Source organism: Rhinopithecus bieti, unplaced genomic scaffold (assembly GCF_001698545.2).
Source record: "Rhinopithecus bieti isolate Rb0 unplaced genomic scaffold, ASM169854v2 scaffold_5002, whole genome shotgun sequence".
NCBI lineage: Eukaryota > Metazoa > Chordata > Mammalia > Primates > Cercopithecidae > Rhinopithecus > Rhinopithecus bieti.
Window position 1 is genome coordinate 2,160,188 of NW_016804830.1, and position 19,729 is coordinate 2,179,916.

General features: G+C 41.9%; 1 protein-coding gene and 1 long non-coding RNA gene across 2 annotated transcripts in view; one reads left to right on the forward strand and one right to left on the reverse strand.

Moving 5' to 3' along the window:
• The window catches only part of ZNF571 (zinc finger protein 571), a 35,934-nt gene extending 28,604 nt beyond the window's left edge, over positions 1-7,330 (forward strand). Inside the window, 3 exon segments of the mRNA XM_017870574.1 lie at positions 5,298-5,637; positions 5,639-5,688; positions 5,691-7,330. Of these exon segments, the coding sequence (XP_017726063.1) occupies positions 5,298-5,637; positions 5,639-5,688; positions 5,691-6,988 (1,688 nt within the window). The 3' untranslated portion in view covers positions 6,989-7,330.
• Positions 1-17,108, reverse strand: part of LOC108528662 (uncharacterized) — a 32,932-nt gene extending 15,824 nt beyond the window's left edge. Inside the window, exon 1 of the long non-coding RNA XR_001885242.1 lies at positions 16,831-17,108. This is a non-coding gene — a long non-coding RNA (uncharacterized LOC108528662). The remainder of the gene's footprint in view (positions 1-16,830) is intronic.
• Between the last annotated feature and the right edge of the window lie 2,621 nt (positions 17,109-19,729).

Below are 19,729 nucleotides of genomic sequence, written 5' to 3' on the forward strand. Positions count from 1 at the left end.
CTTTTATAGTCAGACACAAACGAGTTACAGCAAGTTACAGAGTCACTGGGGATTTTACAGTTGTAGGTTTACAATTGGCTGACATTTAAAGTTAAACATTAGTCAGTTGTTCATTGGTTCCCGCCCTTTGACCAAACCACAAACGGCCGTTTGCCCTGCTAGGGACTTTCCAGATAACCTTGTTGTTTTAGCATTAAGGGGAGTTTCCTGACTTTTCTGACCTCTGATATTCAGTATTTTTCCACTCCTCAAATTCAATAGTAGGTTATTAAAATATTTAATGAATCCATGGTATTTTAGATATAAATTAATTATATGAGTAGGGGTAAAGAGCCAATCAGTGTATAAAACAGGAAATGAAAGTCCTGTGTTTAATCGTTCTGTTTGGCTTTCTCATTGGGTAATAACAATTAGAGTTTGAATTAGAGTTGCTTCAAGGAGACCATAGAATACAATTAGTTCTATGACGGTAAATGTCATAATTAGGAATATNATGGTATTTTAGATATAAATTAATTATATGAGTAGGGGTAAAGAGCCAATCAGTGTATAAAACAGGAAATGAAAGTCCTGTGTTTAATCGTTCTGTTTGGCTTTCTCATTGGGTAATAACAATTAGAGTTTGAATTAGAGTTGCTTCAAGGAGACCATAGAATACAATTAGTTCTATGACGGTAAATGTCATAATTAGGAATATTTGTAGAAAAATTAACATCAGCCGGGCGCGGTGGCTCACGCCTGTAATTCCAGCACTTTGGGAGGCCGAGACGGGTGGATCACAAGGTCAGGAGATCGAGACCATCCTGGCTAACACGGTGAAACCCCGTCTCTACTAAAAATACAAAAAATTAGCTGGGCATGGTGGCGGGCGCCTGTAGTCCAGCTACTCAGGAGGCTGAGGCAGGAGAATGGCGTGAACCTGGGAGGCAGAGCTTGCAGTTAGCCGAGATTGCGCCACTGCACTCCAGCCCGGGGTACAGAGTGAGACTCCGTCTCAAAAAAAAAAAAAAAAAAAAAAAAAAAAGAAAAATTAACACTGAGTATTTTTTTTGTATATCTGATTCCTTGGTGAGTTGGTGTTGACTTGCTATAATTATGTCTATCTTGGGAGAGGTTAGGTGAAGCAAGGCAGAGGGAAAGACATGAAGGAAAACATTGTTTCCGGCCAAGTAGTGTGCTCAAAGTTTAATAGGATCAAGAAGATGAAGAAAATAATCAAAGTGGGGGCAGAGGTTGTAGAGGATTTTGTAGAAAGTACACGATGAATTCCAAAAGGCATAGTTTGGAGTGAAGTAGGACATGGATGGGATAAGTGAAGTAGGACATGGATGACCAAGGACCCAGGAAACCAAGGCTTCTAAGAGTATTGAGATAAGTCAGAGATATCAGGCATTACAGGATTGGCCTCTAGTGGTCTTTTAGGGGAAGGTGGATGGTTATTCCTTTTATAAGTTAAGGATAGTAGGGCTATGACACTAAGAGCTTATGGAAATTGAGATCTCCGTGGAGAAGCCAGCCTTAATAGCAGGATGTGGAGGTCTTACCAGCACCCAGAGCTATGGAGGCTTTGCTTGTAAACTGCAGTGGGTGGAGTGGCTGTCTTAACAGAAGAGAGATTACTGGAACAGCATTGCTAGGAGCCTGGGATTGGGGACAGCTTCTCAGGAAGTGCAATGGTACATGAAGTTTCAGGTGAGCCCTGAAAGAATGAAAAACAGGTAAGGAGACTGAGGGTGGAGAGAAGAGGGAAGAGCATTCCTAGCAGAAGTAACAGTTTACTGAAGACCATAGGAGGATGGAGCTTGGTGTGTATGAGGTATTGAGAGAAGGCCTTCACAGCTGGAGTCTAGTGAGGCAGAGGTGCCACAAGGGAGTTGGAGAGGCTGACTGGAGCCAGGCCAGGCAGAAACTGCTAGAGGTTGTGAATACGACCTAGAAGGTTATAAGCAGCACTTGTTGTTTTTAATAAAACAGGAGATAAAATAACAAAATATGAATATATAATACATATAGCAAAGAGAATTTTATGATATCCTTGTTTTATGTTTGTGTGTGTACTCAGTCATAATATGTATTTCTTACTATGAGGTTGCAGTCAAAAGAAATTTGAAAATACTGCAGAAGAGTTCAGATTTTATCCCCAAATTTTCAGGCTGTTGAAGAATCTTAAGATGGTGACATAATGTGATTTTCATATTTACTGTTCCATTCTGTCTGCCAGATGGAGATTAGAACAAAGGGTCTTGTAACATTACTGAGTAGGTTTTTGTTGTGGTTCAGGATGCTTTGGGGCCAGGCGCAGTGGCTCATACCTGTAATCCCAGCACTTTGGGAGGCCGAGGCAGGTGGATCACTTGAGACCAGGAATTTGAGACCAGCCTGGCCAACATAGTGAAGGCCCATCTCTACTAAAAATACAAAAATGAGCCAGGCATGGTGGTGCACACCTGTAATCCCAGCTACTCAGGAGGCTGAGGCAGAATTGCTTGAATCTGGAGGCAGAGGTTGCAGTGAGCTGAGATGGCACCACTGCACTCCAGCCTGAATGATAGAGCGAGACTCTGTCTCAAAAAAAAAAAAAAAAAAAAAAGATGCTTTGGGCTTCCTGAGTGTCAGCAGTGGTGTTGGTGATAAGGTAACAGATTCAAGAGCTACTTAGGAGATACATTCAGTAGGACTTGATGGGGGCTAGAATAAAAGAAACCTCCTAAAATGATGACTCCTTTTCAGACTCCATTTTGTTGTCTTCATTCATCACCCCTTTTGCAGTTTTCCCTTTTTTCACCATATAGTTTTTCATTAATGACAATAAAAAGAGCTGCTAAATGTTAATTGAACACATTTTTATATGTACTCCTCATTCTGGGTACAGTTCTGAGACTTTCATATTCTAATCCTAACTTTTTCTTTATTCCTCTAGATTTCTGCGTAGCACCTTCCTGTGTTCTCATAGTGCTTCCTACCCCAGAATCATATTAGATTTATATTTCTTCCCATTTTTATTAGGGCACTAGCACATAGGTAGCTGTTTTGGGTCCCAACTGAATTTATTTGATTCCTTATAGTGTTCCCTTAATCACCATAAGCCCATTGATTTCTTTCAAAGTGTTTTATAAACCATATTGTTCTTCTATGAAAGAAACAAAATAAAAGCAAGGTCTGTCTTTTTCCATGATATGTTGCTGACATGAATTGGTGTTAAACTGAGCTGTGCTGTGCATATGGCAGGTGGGCGGGGGGTAGTTGCTTTTGTTTCTACAGTTTCTTTTTGCTTTTCAGCAAAAGTGTGTTTTCTCAAGTTTCAGAGGCTTATTTCTAAGACTGTTTAAATTTGAACTTACTGATGTGTATTTATTTTTCTTCCCATTACCAGTCTCTGTTATTCTACAACCTATATACAGTGGTCAGAGACCCTGTGCCTGCTGATCCAGTGACATCAGATAGGTTTCTCTGCATTTGAAAAGTACACTTGTTTCCCAACTTCTTTGTTCAGAATGCTATAACACCTTTATTGTGTAAACTTTTCACTATTTACAGGACATTTTGAGGTACTTCTTTGGGAAATATAAGAACATTTGGGAAATATAAGAACAATTTTCTTTCCAATTAAGATGTGGAAAGAAAGATGTGAAAAACTATATTAAAGAAATAAAACATTGTATGTATACTGTGTTCTGGGGACTAGCTATATAATAAAACATTCATTTTCCCCCTACACATGTAGAGTTTGAGGATTAGAAAGATCAACAGATAAATAAATGAAATTTGAGAATTGCAAAAATTCAAACAAGAATTAGGAATAAATTACAGGTATAGAAAATACATGGCATGGACCTAATTAAAGTGATCCAGGACAGTCTTTCTCAGCAGCTGACATTTAAGCTAGGACATTTCACACACAAAGGAGGTGGCCACTTTGACAGCATTCTTGGCAGATGGAACAGCATATGGAAAATCTAAAATGGGAAAGAATTTGACATGTTCTTGGAGCTTAAATCAGGCCAATAAGATTAGAACACTGTTCCCGAAGATAGCAGTGGCTCAAAATGAAGCTTAAAAGGTAATTTTGAAGAAGCTGGCGAAATTTAAGAAAGAATTGGATCATAAAAGGGGCTTGTAGGCCATGAATAGTAATTTGGATTTTGTTCCAAGTACAAGGGTAAACCACTGAAAGATTATTAGCTCTATTCTCAAACTTTGTGTTGTATGAGAAGCATCTAAGGAGATTTATGAATAAAGGAACATTTACATTTTACATTTACATTTTAAAAATTGTTGACAAATATTGAATGCCAACAATGTATAAGTAATGATGTTAGGCACTAGAGATAAAGCAGTATATGAAATGAAGTCCCTGCTTTGATTAAGCATGGGACAGACAGACAGTAGTCAAACTTTAGAAATGGTACATCCATTAGTGAAAAATGCAATATAGGTACAATTGTGTGTTGGATATTTTGATAATGTGACAACTGAGCAGAAAACTGAAATGAGGGAGCAAGCCATGCATATATCTAGAGGAAGGGCATTCTAAAAACAAAACTGTAAACGGAGAGGCGTATGCTTGACACTTTTTAACACCAAGGAGGCCATTATGACCAGAGCCAAATGAATAATTAGCGGAGTGGTAGGTGATGATATCAGAAAAGTGGCCAAGGTGGGGGGAGATGACATAAGAATGGTGGCCACGGGCAAGTTCGTGTAGGGTCTTGTGAGCCATATTAAGGACTTTGGATTTTATCCTGAGATGGCACACTATTAATGGGGAAGATTTTTAGCAGGGGAGTCATGATATAAACCACATTTTGAAAGAATTCCTCTGGCTGCTGTATGAAGAATAGATCATAGAAGCAAGGATGAAAGCAGAGAAACCAGCTAAGAGGTTATGACAATGAGAGATGGGTGACTTGGCCTAGGATGGTGGTAGTGGAGGTGGTCAGATTCTTAATTTTGACAGGAGAGCTGATAGGATATATTGATAGATTGTGTATCCAGCTAGACATCTGTTTTCAAAAGGGTGTTTTTATTACTATTTTATAAGCCTCCTGGGTGTTTCTAAGCCATTCCAAAGTTTGAGAACCACTGACTTAACCTATTTTTCTAATTACCTTCTTTCCTATAAGCTCTTCTTTTTATTCTCTCCTTGTGCCTTTAAAGAGCAAATGGCACAAAATATTTCTGTACTGTGTAAGCCATTCTATTCTTATGAGAATTATTTTCATCTATCGTTTTTACCATAGAATTTTTATTTCTCCTTGTAAACAAAAGCAGGAATTTGTTTTCTTGTTATTCTACAGACTTGGAATCCAGTCGTGCAACCAAAGAGTTATCTCCAGAAAAGGAAATTTATGAAATGGAGTCACTCCAGTGGGAGAATATGGGGAAACTTATCAACCATCACCTTCAATACAATGGTCTTGGAGACAATATGGAGTGCAAAGGCAACTTAGAGGGTCAAGAAGCAAGTCAGGAAGGGCTTTACATGTGTGTCAAAATTACCTGTGAAGAAAGGGCCACTGAAAGCCATTTAACCTCTTCTACTTTTCATCGGATAATTCCCACCAAGGAAAAATTGTACAAATGTAAGGAATGTAGACAAGGTTTCAGCTACCTGTCATGCCTTATTCAACATGAGAAAATCATAATATAGAAAATGCTCTGAAGTTAAGAAACACAGGAACACCTTTAGCAAAAGCCAAACTATATGCAACATCAGAGAATTCAGACTGGTGAGAAACCTTATGAGTGTATGGAATGTGGAAAGGCCTTTGGTCGCAGTTCTGATCTCATTCAACATCAGAAAATTCATACTAATGAAAAACCTTATCAGTGTAACGCATGTGGGAAAGCTTTTATTCGTGGTTCACAGCTCACTGAACATCAGAGAGTTCATACAGGGGAGAAACCATATGAATGTAAGAAATGTGGAAAAGCCTTTAGTTATTGTTCACAATACACTCTTCATCAGAGAATTCATAGTGGTGAGAAACCCTATGAATGTAAGGATTGTGGGAAGGCCTTTATTCTTGGCTCTCAGCTTACTTACCATCAGAGAATTCATAGTGGGGAGAAACCTTATGAGTGTAAGGAATGTGGAAAGGCCTTTATTCTTGGTTCACACCTTACATATCATCAGAGAGTTCATACTGGTGAAAAGCCTTACATATGTAAAGAATGTGGGAAAGCCTTTTTATGTGCCTCCCAACTGAATGAACATCAGAGAATTCATACAGGTGAGAAACCCTATGAATGTAAAGAATGTGGGAAGGCCTTTTTTCGTGGCTCACAACTTACTTACCACCTGAGAGTTCATTCAGGTGAGAGACCCTATAAATGCAAAGAATGTGGGAAAGCCTTTATTTCTAATTCGAATCTTACTCAACATCAAAGAATTCATACCGGAGAGAAGCCCTACAAATGTAAGGAATGTGGAAAGGCCTTTATTTGTGGCAAACAACTTAGTGAACATCAGAGAATTCATACAGGTGAGAAACCCTTTGAATGTAAGGAATGTGGAAAGACCTTTATTCGTGTTGCTTATCTTACTCAACATGAGAAAATTCATGCTGAGAAACATTATGAATGTAAGGAATGTGGGAAGACTTTCGTTCGTGCTACACAACTTACATATCATCAAAGAATTCATACAGGTGAAAAGCCCTACAAATGTAAGGAATGTGACAAGGCCTTTATATATGGCTCACAACTTAGTGAACATCAGAGAATTGATAGAGGTGAAAAACCTTATGAATGTAAACAATGTGGGAAGGCTTTTATTCGTGGCTCACACCTTACTGAACATCTGAGAACTCATACTGGAGAGAAACCCTATGAATGTAAGGAATGTGGGAAGGGCTTTAGTCGTGGCTCAGAACTTACTCTGCATCAAAGGATCCACACTGGTGAGAAACCCTATACATGTGTCCAGTGTGGTAAAGAGTTTAGACGTCCTTCACAACTTACTCAACATATAAGGCTTCATAATTGAGAAAGCCTTGAATGTGATTAAATATAAGAAAATCTTCATCATCTATTTCATATCTATACTGAATGTGGGACATCCTTTTGCTTCTGCTCAGAATCTACTCATTCTTAGAAGGCCTGTATTAACATGGATGCAGAATAATTTCAGAAACCCCTTATAAATAATTAACATCTCTATAAACCCTACAATATAATGCCGAATTATATCCTTTATTAAGCATCATCTCCATTTCACCATATCCTAACTGAAATCAGATATATTTATTTGTGTGTTTTTTTCTATTTGTAAAATTCTGTAATTGTATTACAATGACTATAATTAAATACATATAATTCCCTTTGGATAGTATCTGATATTTATTTTTTAAATGATTGCAGTTATCATCATTACATACTGTTAGAGAACTCAAATGGTGGGAATAGTTTATGATTACAATAAAAAGATGCAACCATTCTCTTATCATGTATCCCTTTTAGAACAACAGATACTTTATCTTAGAACAAAACCTTTCGAGTGTAGTAAAAGTATGAAGGACTTCAGAGCACATCAGTTTTGCAGCATCAGATAATACCAGAAAGAAACTGGCAGAAATTGCTTTAGGGCTGTTGTTTTTATGTATTTGCCTTAAATGGAAATATAAACAAAATTTACCGACTACAGTTTTTCCTCATTTGAATCTAACCCATTTCTGATATACTGAATGGTAAATTTTAGAGACCCAGATCTCAGAGCCCACTTTTTTTTTTTTTTGTTTTTTGGCTTTTTTTTTTTTTTTTTTTTTTTTGAGACAGGGTCTTGCTGTCCTTGTTCGGGCTGGAGTACAGTGGCACAATGACAGCTCACTGCAGCCTTGACCTCCTAGGCTCAAGCAATCCTCCAACCTTAACCTGCCAAGTAGCTGTCACTATAGCTGTTTATCACCATGCCTGGCTCAGTTAAAAAAAAATTTTTTTAGAGATGGGGTCTCACTATGTTGCCTCATCTGGTCTTAAACTCCTAGGTTCAAGCAGTCTACCTACCTCAGCCTCCTAAAGTGTTGGGATTACAAGTGTGAGCCATTATTTTATTTTTTATTTGTATTATTTTTATTTGGCCCCATTATTTTACATAGGAAAAATAGTATGTTTTCAGTTCATTAAAAAATCCTAACCAATTTCAATTTGAATTCAACTTAAACCACCTAAGTGACTTCTATCAGGGATTTCTGAATAATGTGAAACACTCAAAAGCCAGTTAACAGTTAATTACCAGATATGTTTGTGCATGCAGTGATTTTGAAAACTATTCATGTGTGAATTATGCTTTCCTTCTATGCTTTAAGAAACAGATACTATAGTGACAATAAATGTAATATATTAGCATATAATGGACACAAATGACAGATAAAAACAGCTTTAAATAATTTAAACTTATTAATTAGAATGTTGTTGAATGAGGACTGATGGTCAGAAATCAATGACCGTCAGAAGAAGTTAATGGTGTTCAGTGAGTGAAGGTGAGTGAGAATAATATATTGGAGCAGCAATCAATGCCTACAGTTCTTCTGTGATTCCAAGCATCTGATGCACAGTATTCTCAGAACTCAAGACCTCAAAATTGAGTTACTGTGTACAAAGCTGTTCATAGAAAAACAAATGTTCCCAAGAAATACTTACCTTTTCTATATGCAGTGTTATCTGTTGTCTTCTAATACATTATCTTTCTTTATTTGTTTCACTCATGTTGCCCAGGCTGGAGTGCAGTGGTGCAATCTCGGCTCACTGCAATCTCCACCCCCCGGGTTCAAGCACTTCTCTGGCCTCAGCCTCCCAGGTAGCTGGGATTACAGGTGTGCGCCACCACACCTGGCTATTGTATTTTTAGTAGAGACAGGGTTTCTCCATGTTGGTCAGGCTGCTCTCAAACTCCTGACCTCAGGTGATCTGTCCACCTCAGCCTCCCAAAGTGCGGGGATTATAATAGGCATGAGCCACTGCACCCGGCCTACATTATCTTTAATAAACACTGCAGCCCACTGAATTGTCATCACTCTGGAAACCACTGATTGTATATAGTGTATGATTATAATCTAAATATCAATTCACTGTTTTAAAAACATGTCAATGATACATGTTTAAGCCGGGCGCGGTGGCTCAGCCTGTAATCCCAGCCTTTGGGGTGGCCGAGGACGCGCGTAGATCACCAGACAGATTAAATTAGAGTTGGTAGGAGATCGATGGTAAGCTGTATTTTACTGCGAGGACCATCTGGCGCGTGCAATACGGTGTAAACCCCGTTCTTTCTATTAAGAATTCATTCAGAATAACTGGGTCCTTGACGCCGACAATTGGCGCGGCGCCTGTAGTCCCAGCTACTTGGAGGCGGACAAGGCAGAATGGCTGTGGAAACCTAGAGGCGGAGTAAGGCAGATAGCTCTGAGTCCGCCACCGCACTCCAGCCTGCGGGCGAGCAGAGCCAGATCTCGTCTTCAAGAAATAAAAAAAGAAATAGAAAAAAAAACTGTCAAAAAAAAATTGGTAACAGAATCATTAGAACTCTGAATAATCAGTGTAACCACCATGATGCCACAACACTCATGCACTCTTCATCTCTAAAGTACATTTTGCTCAGATTGGATAAGTTATGCCCTCATTGCTCAGTCATTAACAATTGAGAGATTAACATAATTGCAAAATTATAAATTTAAAGGAAAAGTTAAATGTCAGTAGACTGTTAGGTGCCCTTCTACAATGAAACATACTTGTATATTAACTGCCATTTGCAGACAATATCTTGAGCCAGACTTTTAAAAAATATGTTCAAGAAATAATTCCCAAAATACCAGAGAGTGTTCTACCTCATTGCGTATGATACAGTGCATAACCAAATTTCCTTACTGGCATTGTGAATTCCACTTTGAACAAACCAAATTAAAAGGTTGAGAAGACCTGCAGTAAAGAAAATACTATTTTTTGTTTAACCCATTGTTTCCCAGTCCTGACCATTAATCCTTTCTCTTCTGTATGCTTATTAATACCTTTGGCTTGTGAACACACTTTGAGAATTCCTTTTTAACCATAAAGAATGATGGTAAGGGGGAATTTTAGGCATTATGTCAGTTATTTAAATTTGATGGATGATATAGTGCTTTTCTGTTCTTCAATCATGGACTGCGTTAGAGAGGAGCAATTTATGTAGCTCAGGTTTTTACAGTCCTGTACACTCCATCATTGTCCAGATCAATTTTATAAGGGTTTTGTCTTTTTGTTTAGAGGTGAGCTGTCTGTCACCCAGGCTGGAGTGCAGTGGCATGGCTCATTGCAGCATCAAACTCCTGGGCTCAAGTGATCCTCCTGCTTCAGCCTTCCAAGTAGCTGGGACTATAGGTTTGCACTACTACACCTGGCAAATTTAAATTTTTTCTTTCTTTTTTTTTTTCTTTTGTAGAGACAAAATCTTGTTTTGTTGCCCAGGCTGGACTCAAATCCTGGGCTTCAAGTGATCCTCCTGCCTTGGCCTCCTAAAGTACTATAATTACAGACATGAGCCCCCATACCTGACCAAGGCTTTTTCCGTTGTTACAAGATTGTTTAAAAGGAGAAACTTGAATAACTGTTAACTCTTTCAGCACTTATGTTTATTTCATAAATCATGTTTTCAGACAAATTTATCTCAAAGTGGTTGGGAGCGGGTAGGAACGTACACTAATCAGAGAATAACTAAGACAGACAAAAGTAGTTGCAGCACTGCTTTAGTTGCTCCTTTGAGTTTTGTTACCATCGTAACTGTTTAAAATGAAGCTTTACTTTCTTTACATCCATGTTTTTATTTAAAAAAATCATTACATTCACGCCTGTAATCCCAGTACTTTGGGAGGCTGAGGCTGGCGGATCATGAGGTCAGGAGTTCAAGACCAGGCTGGCCAATATGGTGAAACCCCGTCTCTGCTAAAATTACAAAATTAGCCAAGTGTGGTGGTGCATGCCTGCAATCTCAGCTACTCGGGAGGCTGAGGCAGGAGAATTGCTTGAACCCAGGAGGGGGAGGTGGCAGTAAGCCAAATCGCACCATTGCACTCCAGCCTGGGCAACAGAACAAGACTCCATCTTAAAAAAAAAAATTAGATTTATCTTACAAAGCTACATATGAAGTTTATCCTATACCAAGGAAATAGTGTAAAATTTATTTATTTATTTATTTATTTATTTATTTTTTATTTATTTATTTATTGTTGAGACGGAGTTCTCTCTGTCACCCAGGCTGGAGTGCAGTGGCCGGATCTCAGCTCACTGCAAGCTCTGCCTCCCGGGTTCACCGCCTTTCTCCTGCCTCAGCCTCCCGGGTAGCTGGGATTACAGGTGCCGCCACCTCGCCCGGCTAGTTTTTTGTGTTTTAGTAGAGACGCAGGTTTCACCGTGTTAGCCAGGGCTGTTCTCGATCTCCTGACCTTCGTGATCCGCCGTCTCGACCTCCCAAAGTGCTGGATTACAGGCTTGGGCACGCGGCCTGGTTTTGAGACAGAGCCTCACTCTGTCACCCAGGCTGGAGTGCAGTGGCACAATCTCAGCTCACTGCAATCTCTGCCTCCTGGGTTCAAGCAATTCTCCTGCCTAAGCCTCCTGAGTAGCTGGTATTAGAAGTGCCTGCCACCATGCCCAGCTAATTTTTGTATTTTTTGGTGGAGACGAGGTTTTGTCATGTTGGCCAGGCTGGTCTCAAAATTCTGGCCTCGAGTGATCCACTCGCCTTAGCCTCCCAAAGTACAGGGATTACAGGTGTGAGTCACCACGCCCAGCTAAAAATTTTTTTAAAAACCACCTTCATTGTATTGCACTCATCTGTTAAAACTTTGGTGTTTATTTTTTGATGTTTTCTTCTGTGCTCAAGTATGGGCCTCATTTCAGTCTGGTAACAACAGTATACTATAATAGGATAACTGCAAATATATCTGTCACTTTAATTTGTTTTAACTTTAGAAAATTTTAAACATAGGCAAAAATAAAATAGTACCGTGAACCCATAACCTCTTTAATAATCACACTATTTTTTGCCTTTCTTGTTTTATCTCCCAATAAGTTTTCACTGGGATATATTAAAGACAGCCAGTATGCTATATACCATTTCCCCCTACATATTTTCAGTATATATCTTGAACAGAGAAGTCAACCTTTCACAATAATAGTTGGTTTGAGTCCAGATATAAATAAGGTCTGTACATTACATTTTATTGGTATTTGTCTTGTGCACCTTGCTTTTCTTTTTCAAAATGTCTGCAGAATTACATGTAGCAACCTAGTAACAGCAATGCTATGATAACTATCCATTCCCCGTAAGCTGAGTATTCAGGTTGAGTTTTCTGTTTCTGCAAACTAGTGCAATAATATCTTTATATGCTTATTCTTGGATTTTGTTTATATAGAATATATTACAACTGATTATACTGCCAAGTAAAAAGTATGTGTGCATTTTAAATTTTAATAGATTATGCCCAATTACTTTTGAAAATGTCAGTTTACATTCTCACCAGTAATGTGTGAGAGTTTCTTTCCAGTGACATCACCAGTGTCAAAAAACATGAGCTTCTGTTGGAGCCATGATGGAATAATTGGTTTGTATAAGGACTGTGATCCTTGACAGAAGAGAATCATGTGGGCCAGGCGTGGTGGCTCATGCCTGTGTTCCCAGCATTTTGGGAGGCCAAGGCAATCATTGGAGCATAGAAGTTTGAGACCAGCCTTGGCAACTCATGGTGAAAACCCATTTCTACAAACAATACAAAAATTAGCCAGGTGTGGTGGTGCATGCCTGTATTCTCAGCTACGTGGGAGACTGAGGTGGGAGAATCACCTGAGCTTAGGGAGGTGAAGGTTGCAGTGAGCTGTGATCATGCCACTGCATTACAGCCTGGGTGACAGAATGAAACTCTCTCTCTATATATATAAAAGTGAAGTTGTGCAATAGTCACACAAACTTTCTACTTGGAGACACATTCTGGATAATGAAAAAGCTGATCCCAAACAATGTGAAGTTCTTACTGTGTTGAGAAGATAACAGAGAGACTATGCTAGCTGGTACAGGGCAGAGTTCCGCAGAGGAAGGAGATAAACAGAAAAGATTTTCAGAAATGTGCACAGGGATTTTCTGGCGTCTTTTGAAAATATTAAATAGTACATGTGTAGAGTGCAGTTCCTCCACCTGACTGGGCACTAAGTGCAGTCAGGGAGCTGCAAGTTGGAAACTGCCCACAGTTCACATGTGGCCAAGAAAGGTTCTAATTCTGACCAGTGATCACCCACACTATTCAGTGGAAATCCCAGAAAGGTCACACATTAGGAGCAGAGCTAAACTCTCTCTAAAGTAAAGACCAGCTCTTCTGTAAACTGCTTTTTAAAGAATTCAGAAGGATCAAGCCACTTCACGAGTATTTGCCTACAGATGAAGTTCAACATTGTTAGAAAAGTGTAACAATATCTACCACTTAACTGTAAATTTTACAATGCCCCTTGTCTATATAAAGAAGCGAGAAAATGTGACCCAATTAGGAGAAAATGTCAGCCCAGATGCAAGTGGCAGGGGAGATGGTATTAGCATAACAATATTAAAGAAACTGCAGCATCCTGAAGGTTTTTTTTTTTTTAAGCATGTACACAGAGAAATGGAAGATAAAAGAACAAAGTGGGACTTCTGGAAAAGAAAAATATCTGAAGAGAAAATTTATTGGAGATTAAACACCAATTTTGGGAGGAAAAAAATCAGTGAATTTGAGAACATACCAGGAAAATGAAGCACAGAGGGAAAAACACTGTAAGAGAGTCTCAGTGATCTGTGGGAAAATATAAAGCAGTTTAAGAGATATGTAAATGTGAGTCTCAGAAGTGGGGAGAAGGCAGAAAAAATACGAAAAAACAATGGTTGAAAATACTCCAAATTTCTTGGAATCTATCACCCATAGATCTAAGAAGCTCAAGGAATTCAAGGCTAAACACAACACAAATTGCTGAAAACTAGTGGTAAAGGAAAATCTTGAGAACAGCCTGATGGAAAAAAGATACATACATGGGGACAAAAGTAACAAGATTCATAAACTTCTTGTGAGAATCTATGCAAGCTAGCAGAGAAAGGAATAGAGGGGAAACTCTATCTGGTATTTCTGCACTTGGTAATAATATGAAAAAAGTGAAAACTTTTGTAAGCAAATGAAAGCTAAAGCCTCAGGGAAAAAAAAGAAATTGTGTTATTTGCAGCAACATGGGCACAGCTGGAGGCCATTAAGTGAATTTATGCAGTATCAGAAACCCAAATACTGTATGTTCTCACTTATAAGTAGAAGCTAAACACTGAGTACACACGGACACAAAGATTGGAACAATAAACACCAGGGCCTGCTTGAGAGTGGAGGGTGGCAGGAATGTGAGGGTCAAAAAACTGTCAGCTACTATGCTCACTACCTGGGTGACAAAATCATTTGTACACCAAACCCCAGGGATATGCATTTTGCCAATGTAACAAACCTATGTGTGTACTCCCTGAGCCTAAAATAATAGTTTCAAATGAAAAAAGAAATGAACGGTGAGAGAATTCATCACCAACAGATGCAGATGGAAACATGGATTCATACATAGGAATGGAAATTAACAGAAAAGTTAAATATGGGTAAATATTATTGTTTTCCTCATATTCTCTTGAAAAGTAATTGAGTTTTAATGCAAAAGCAATAATGTATTATAGGGATGGTAATATTTGTGGCAATTAAAATATGAAAATGGCTCAAAAGGTGAGAAGGTGGAATGGAAGTATTATTTGTGTAAGATCCCAACAAAATATATGATAGGGTATAATACATAAAACTAGACATTGAAAGCTAAAAATGATTGTTGAAAGGCTCTATGAAAAAAAAGCATGCAGAATTCTAAAAAGTGCTGTAATCAATGAGCCAGTAGAAGTAAAATAGAATGTAATTTTAAAAACTACAAAATAGGCAGAAAATTAGAAAAAGAATGAAGGATAGATAAACAGAATAAAGAGCACGTTGATTGTTACAAACCCAAATATATCAATAATTACAAACAATGGTAATGGCCTAAATACTTCAGTAAAAAACACAGAAGAAAGCCAGGCGCAGTGGCACATGCCTGTAATCTCACCAGCACTTTGGGAGGCCAAGGTGAGCAGATCACCTGAAGTCAGGGGTTTGAGACAAGCCTGGCCAACATGGTGAAACCCCATCTCTACTAAAAATACAAAAATTAGCCAGGCGTGGTGGCGGGTGCCTGTAATCCCAGCTACTCAGGAGGCTGAGGCAGGAGAAGTGCTTGAACCCGGGAGGCAGAGGTTGCAGTGAGCTGAGATCATGCCACTCTACTCCAGCCTGAGTGACAAGGGCAAGACTCTGTCTCAAAAAAAAAAAAGATGTTAGGTTATGTAAAAAAAAGATTAAAATATGAAGACTCAGGTTAAAAAGTCAAAAGTATATATCAACTCAAATATGTTAAAAGTTTAAAAAAAAACCATGCAAACACTAATTATACCAAAATGGCTATGTGAATGTAAAACAAATTGCCTTTTTTTTTTCGAGACAGAGTCTCACCCTGTCGCCCAGGCTGGAGTGCAGTGGTGCCATCTCGGTTCACTGCAACCTCCACCTCCGGAGTTCAAGCGATTGTCCTACCTCACCCTCCCGAGTAGCTGGGACTACAGACGACGCACACCACCATACCCGGTTAGTTTTGTATTTTTGGTAGAGATCGGGTTTCACCATATTGGCCAGACTCATCTCAAACTCCTGACGCCAAGTGATCTGACCAACTCAGCTTCCCAAAGTGCTAGGATTACAGGCGTGACCCACCGCACCCAGCCCTCACAACAAATTGTCTTTGAAACAAGGAATATTACCAGGGATTTTCTTCTAAAAAGGCATATTTTACAATACTATAGAAGTGTATTGACCAAGAAGACAAAGCAATCATACAAGTATTTGTGCCTAGTACCAGAATTAAACAATAAATTAAAAACTGCTAGAAATAAAAATAAATGGACAAACTCAAAATTTATATTTTGAGATTTTAATACTAGTCTCATTAACTTTTAAAAGTATAGAGAAAATCTGTAAATATATAAGATACTTGAACGGTGCTAATAACCAACCTGTTGTAATTGATATTTATAGACAGTCCACCTAAGAGCAGCAGAAAGCAGTGTTTTCACTTATACAAAGAACATTTAGCAAGCTTGTTTATATTATGAGCCGTAAATTGTCAATATATTGAAAAGGATTGAAATCAGGAAATCTGTTTTCTAACCACAGTAGAATTAAGCCAGAAATTAATGTCAGAATTCAAAAATGTTTGCAAATTAAGCAACACACATTTAAGTAAACTATGGGACAAGTAAAAAATTATACATACTTGCAGTCAAAAATAAAAACAGCATATAAAATTTTGTGGAATGCAACTATAGCAGCACTTTGAGGCAAATGTATGCTTTTAAATACACATCAATGATTTAAGTTCCCCCTTAAACAAAACAGGTGAGACTCAAAAAAGGAATTAAGGTTAGAGCTGAAATCAATGACCCCCAAGAAAGCGAAAAACAAGGAAAGCACACCTGGAACTTACAAGAGGGCGCGTAAGAAAGTAGGCGGACTACAGAGAAACCGCGCTCCACTGCACGAGACACATTCCTTTCACCAGACACCACACACACACACACACACACACACACACACACACAGAAAAACACACAGAGACATGCAGCACTCGCACAGAAACACACACTGCCAGGCAGCTCCTGAAGCTGCTCGGTTCTGCTCCCTGCCAGGAAGCCCCTCCCGAGAGAGAGCAGCCCCGGGACACACAGGCAGGCGGTACCTCGCAATCCCAAGCGGAACAACGTTCAAGGAGACGCGCCCCCACACTGTCTAAGGCAGGCCTGACGCATCGGGGAGATCCGATAAGAATCACGCGGTGCATCCTTGAAGCTCCACTGGACGTTTCTTCAGCCTGGTTCGGCCCTGCCCGACTTCTAGAGTCGGGGGACCAAGGCGACGATCCCCCGGAGAGGAGGGGCCACAGCCCAGCGCCGACGCACTGCCACGGAGGGCTCCTGCTCCGCCAAGCCGCTGGGGCCCGTCCCCAGGCAACGGTGGCGGTCACTGTGACGCGAGTCCCCGGCTCACCGATCGCGACTGGTTACGCGCCCCTGGCGCATGCGCATTCGCGTGCCCAGCTGGCGCTGAAGCAATGTCAGTGCTCTCAGGCTGCAGCCCCATAGGAAAATGGTGGAGGCCTTGCGGGCGGCGGCCCGAGGAAGGCTGCTGCGTGCGACCAGCAGCGCAGGAACCGGACAATCCTGACCTCAGTGCCTCCTTGAGCCCACTTCGTGTTTGGGTCTGGGTGGAGGAGGAGGCGCTTCAGACCCTGGGTGGGCACTCGGGACTGCTCTCTGATTTGATTCCGGATTGGACGGTGTGAGCAGGAATCGGGTCCCATGGGACTGGGGATCCAATCTGGTGAGGAGCGGAGGGGTCGCTGGGGCACGGAAACATACCTGAGACCCCAGGGGAGGGTGTGAGCAGGACATTCCCCCGCCCCATGAGCTGACTGCCCCCCTTCTACCTAGGCCTCCCAGGGCCCTGTCCTGGTCTCCAAGCCCAGGGCCTGCTGCTTCTCAGCACTGCTGTATGGAAAAGGAGGTAACAAGGACAAAGGCAAGCCCGATGTGGAGCAGAAGTGGCAACACCTAAAACTGGCATCCCATGGGGGCAGATAAGGTGGAGAGAGTGTCTCAGAGGCCTTCTGGGGTGAATCCAAGCCTGAAAGGGATGTCCAGGCATGCAGCCGAGGACCACTGAGGATCGCCCAAGAAAGCGAAGCACAAACAAAGCACACCTGGAACCACAGGAGGGCCTGTGCCATAGTCCAAGCCTCGTCCAGGGATTCCTGCCAGAGGAGCCAAGAGGATCCTGCAAACTGCAAACCACCCCAACTCCCACACCAGGATCACAACCCACCACCGGGCCTGCACCCAGCAAACCCCCGGTCCCTTTTGCTCCGTGAAATCCGTGGCAGCCAAAAGGTGCAGTGCTGAGAGGCAGTCCCGGCCAGGAACAGAGCAATGGGAGACCCCTCAACAATGAGAAAACACCAGCAGATGAGATGAAACATAGCCTTGATTAGAAGGCAAAGGCCAGCTACGGCTGGCTACCTCTCATCCTATGTGAATCATGCAGCCATCTGATGCAATAGGGAGACCAAGAGTTTCCTTGTTGGCGGAAGCTACGGGCACCCATGGTTCCAGGAGCATCACAGCTACCTAGTCATTAAGAAATGTGAGTGTTGAGAAGGAAACACTCATCACGTACATCCCCGCCAAGGTAATCCTGGACGAACTGGGAAACGTTTGCTGTGGAGGACGTTCTGGAGGACTGTGAACCAGACCAAGGAAAACCTGGGCCCACGAGAATCAGGGAAGGCAAGAAAAGAGGGAGGACAGAGTAGAGGCCGCAGCCCACGCACGATCAATCCATCCCACTCCCTTGTGGCTTGGGGAACCAGGGTCCAACAGGGAACCTGGCAAGAAAGGCCACAGTTTGCGGTCTAAAGGATCTCTGAAAGTTCGTGTCTTCTGTCGCCAGCACAGCGCCATAGTGTGGACAAGGTTGTACAGTGAAGAGGAAAAGGGGATGGCCTTGGAAGCAGTTTCTTTGACATCTTTCTGCACCTGTTCTGCAGGTGAAGGTGCCGGACCCCCTCCACAGCTCAGCGGATTGTATCCTCACCGCCATCTGACCTTTTTTCTGCACACATCCTTTGACCCAGAATGAAATCCGAAGAGGATGAAGGAGTGCCCGCCTCACGTCCTGAAGCTCCGGCTCTGCCAGCCACCGTATTAGAAGCGGGCTGAAGGGGGGTCCTGAGGACAGGACGGCTAGGGTCCGTTCAGCCTTGGGTGTGCCACAGGACCATGGACCCCCGGAGGAATTTGGTCTTGGGTGTGGTGTGCCCGTCTTCTTTCTGGAAGAGTGGCCCCCTTGGGGTGGGGAGGTGATTTGGACGCCTGCGGGTCTCAGCCAGCACCCCCCCTTCACCGAGGCTTTAGGAACCAAGAGCAAAACAAAGAACGCTTGGCCCCGCAACCCAAGCCCGGCCAAAGAGAGGGACGCATCAGAGGGTAGGCAAACTACAGAGAAACCGCGCTCCACTGCTCGAGCCACATTCCTTTCACGGGACACCACACACACTCACACGCACACACACACAAAGACACACACAGAGACATCCAACACTCCCGCAGAAACACACACAGCCAGGCAGCTCCTGAGGCTGCGCAGTTCTGCTCCCTGCCAGGAAGCCCCTCCAGGAAGAGAACAGCCCCGGGGAACATAGGCCGTATCTCGAAATCCCCGCGCGGACAGCTGTCAAGGAGACACACCCCCACACCATCTAGGCAAGCCCAACGCATCCTAGGGATCCTTAGGGATCACGTGGTGCTTCCTTGAATCTCCGCTTGAGGTTTCTTCAGCCAGGTTCGGCCGTGCCCGACTACTAGGATCGCGGTGACCATGGCGACTATCCGGCGGAGAGCTGACGCACTGCCACAGACGGCTCCTGCCCAGCCAAGCCGCTGGGGCCAGTCCCCCGGCAACGGCGGCGGTCACTGTGACGTGAGCCGCCCCCGCCCCGCCTCAGCGCTGGCGCCTGTGATCGCGCCTGGCGCATGCGCTTTCGCGTTCCAGGTTTGTGGGCCGCGTTGTCAGGCCGCTCAGGC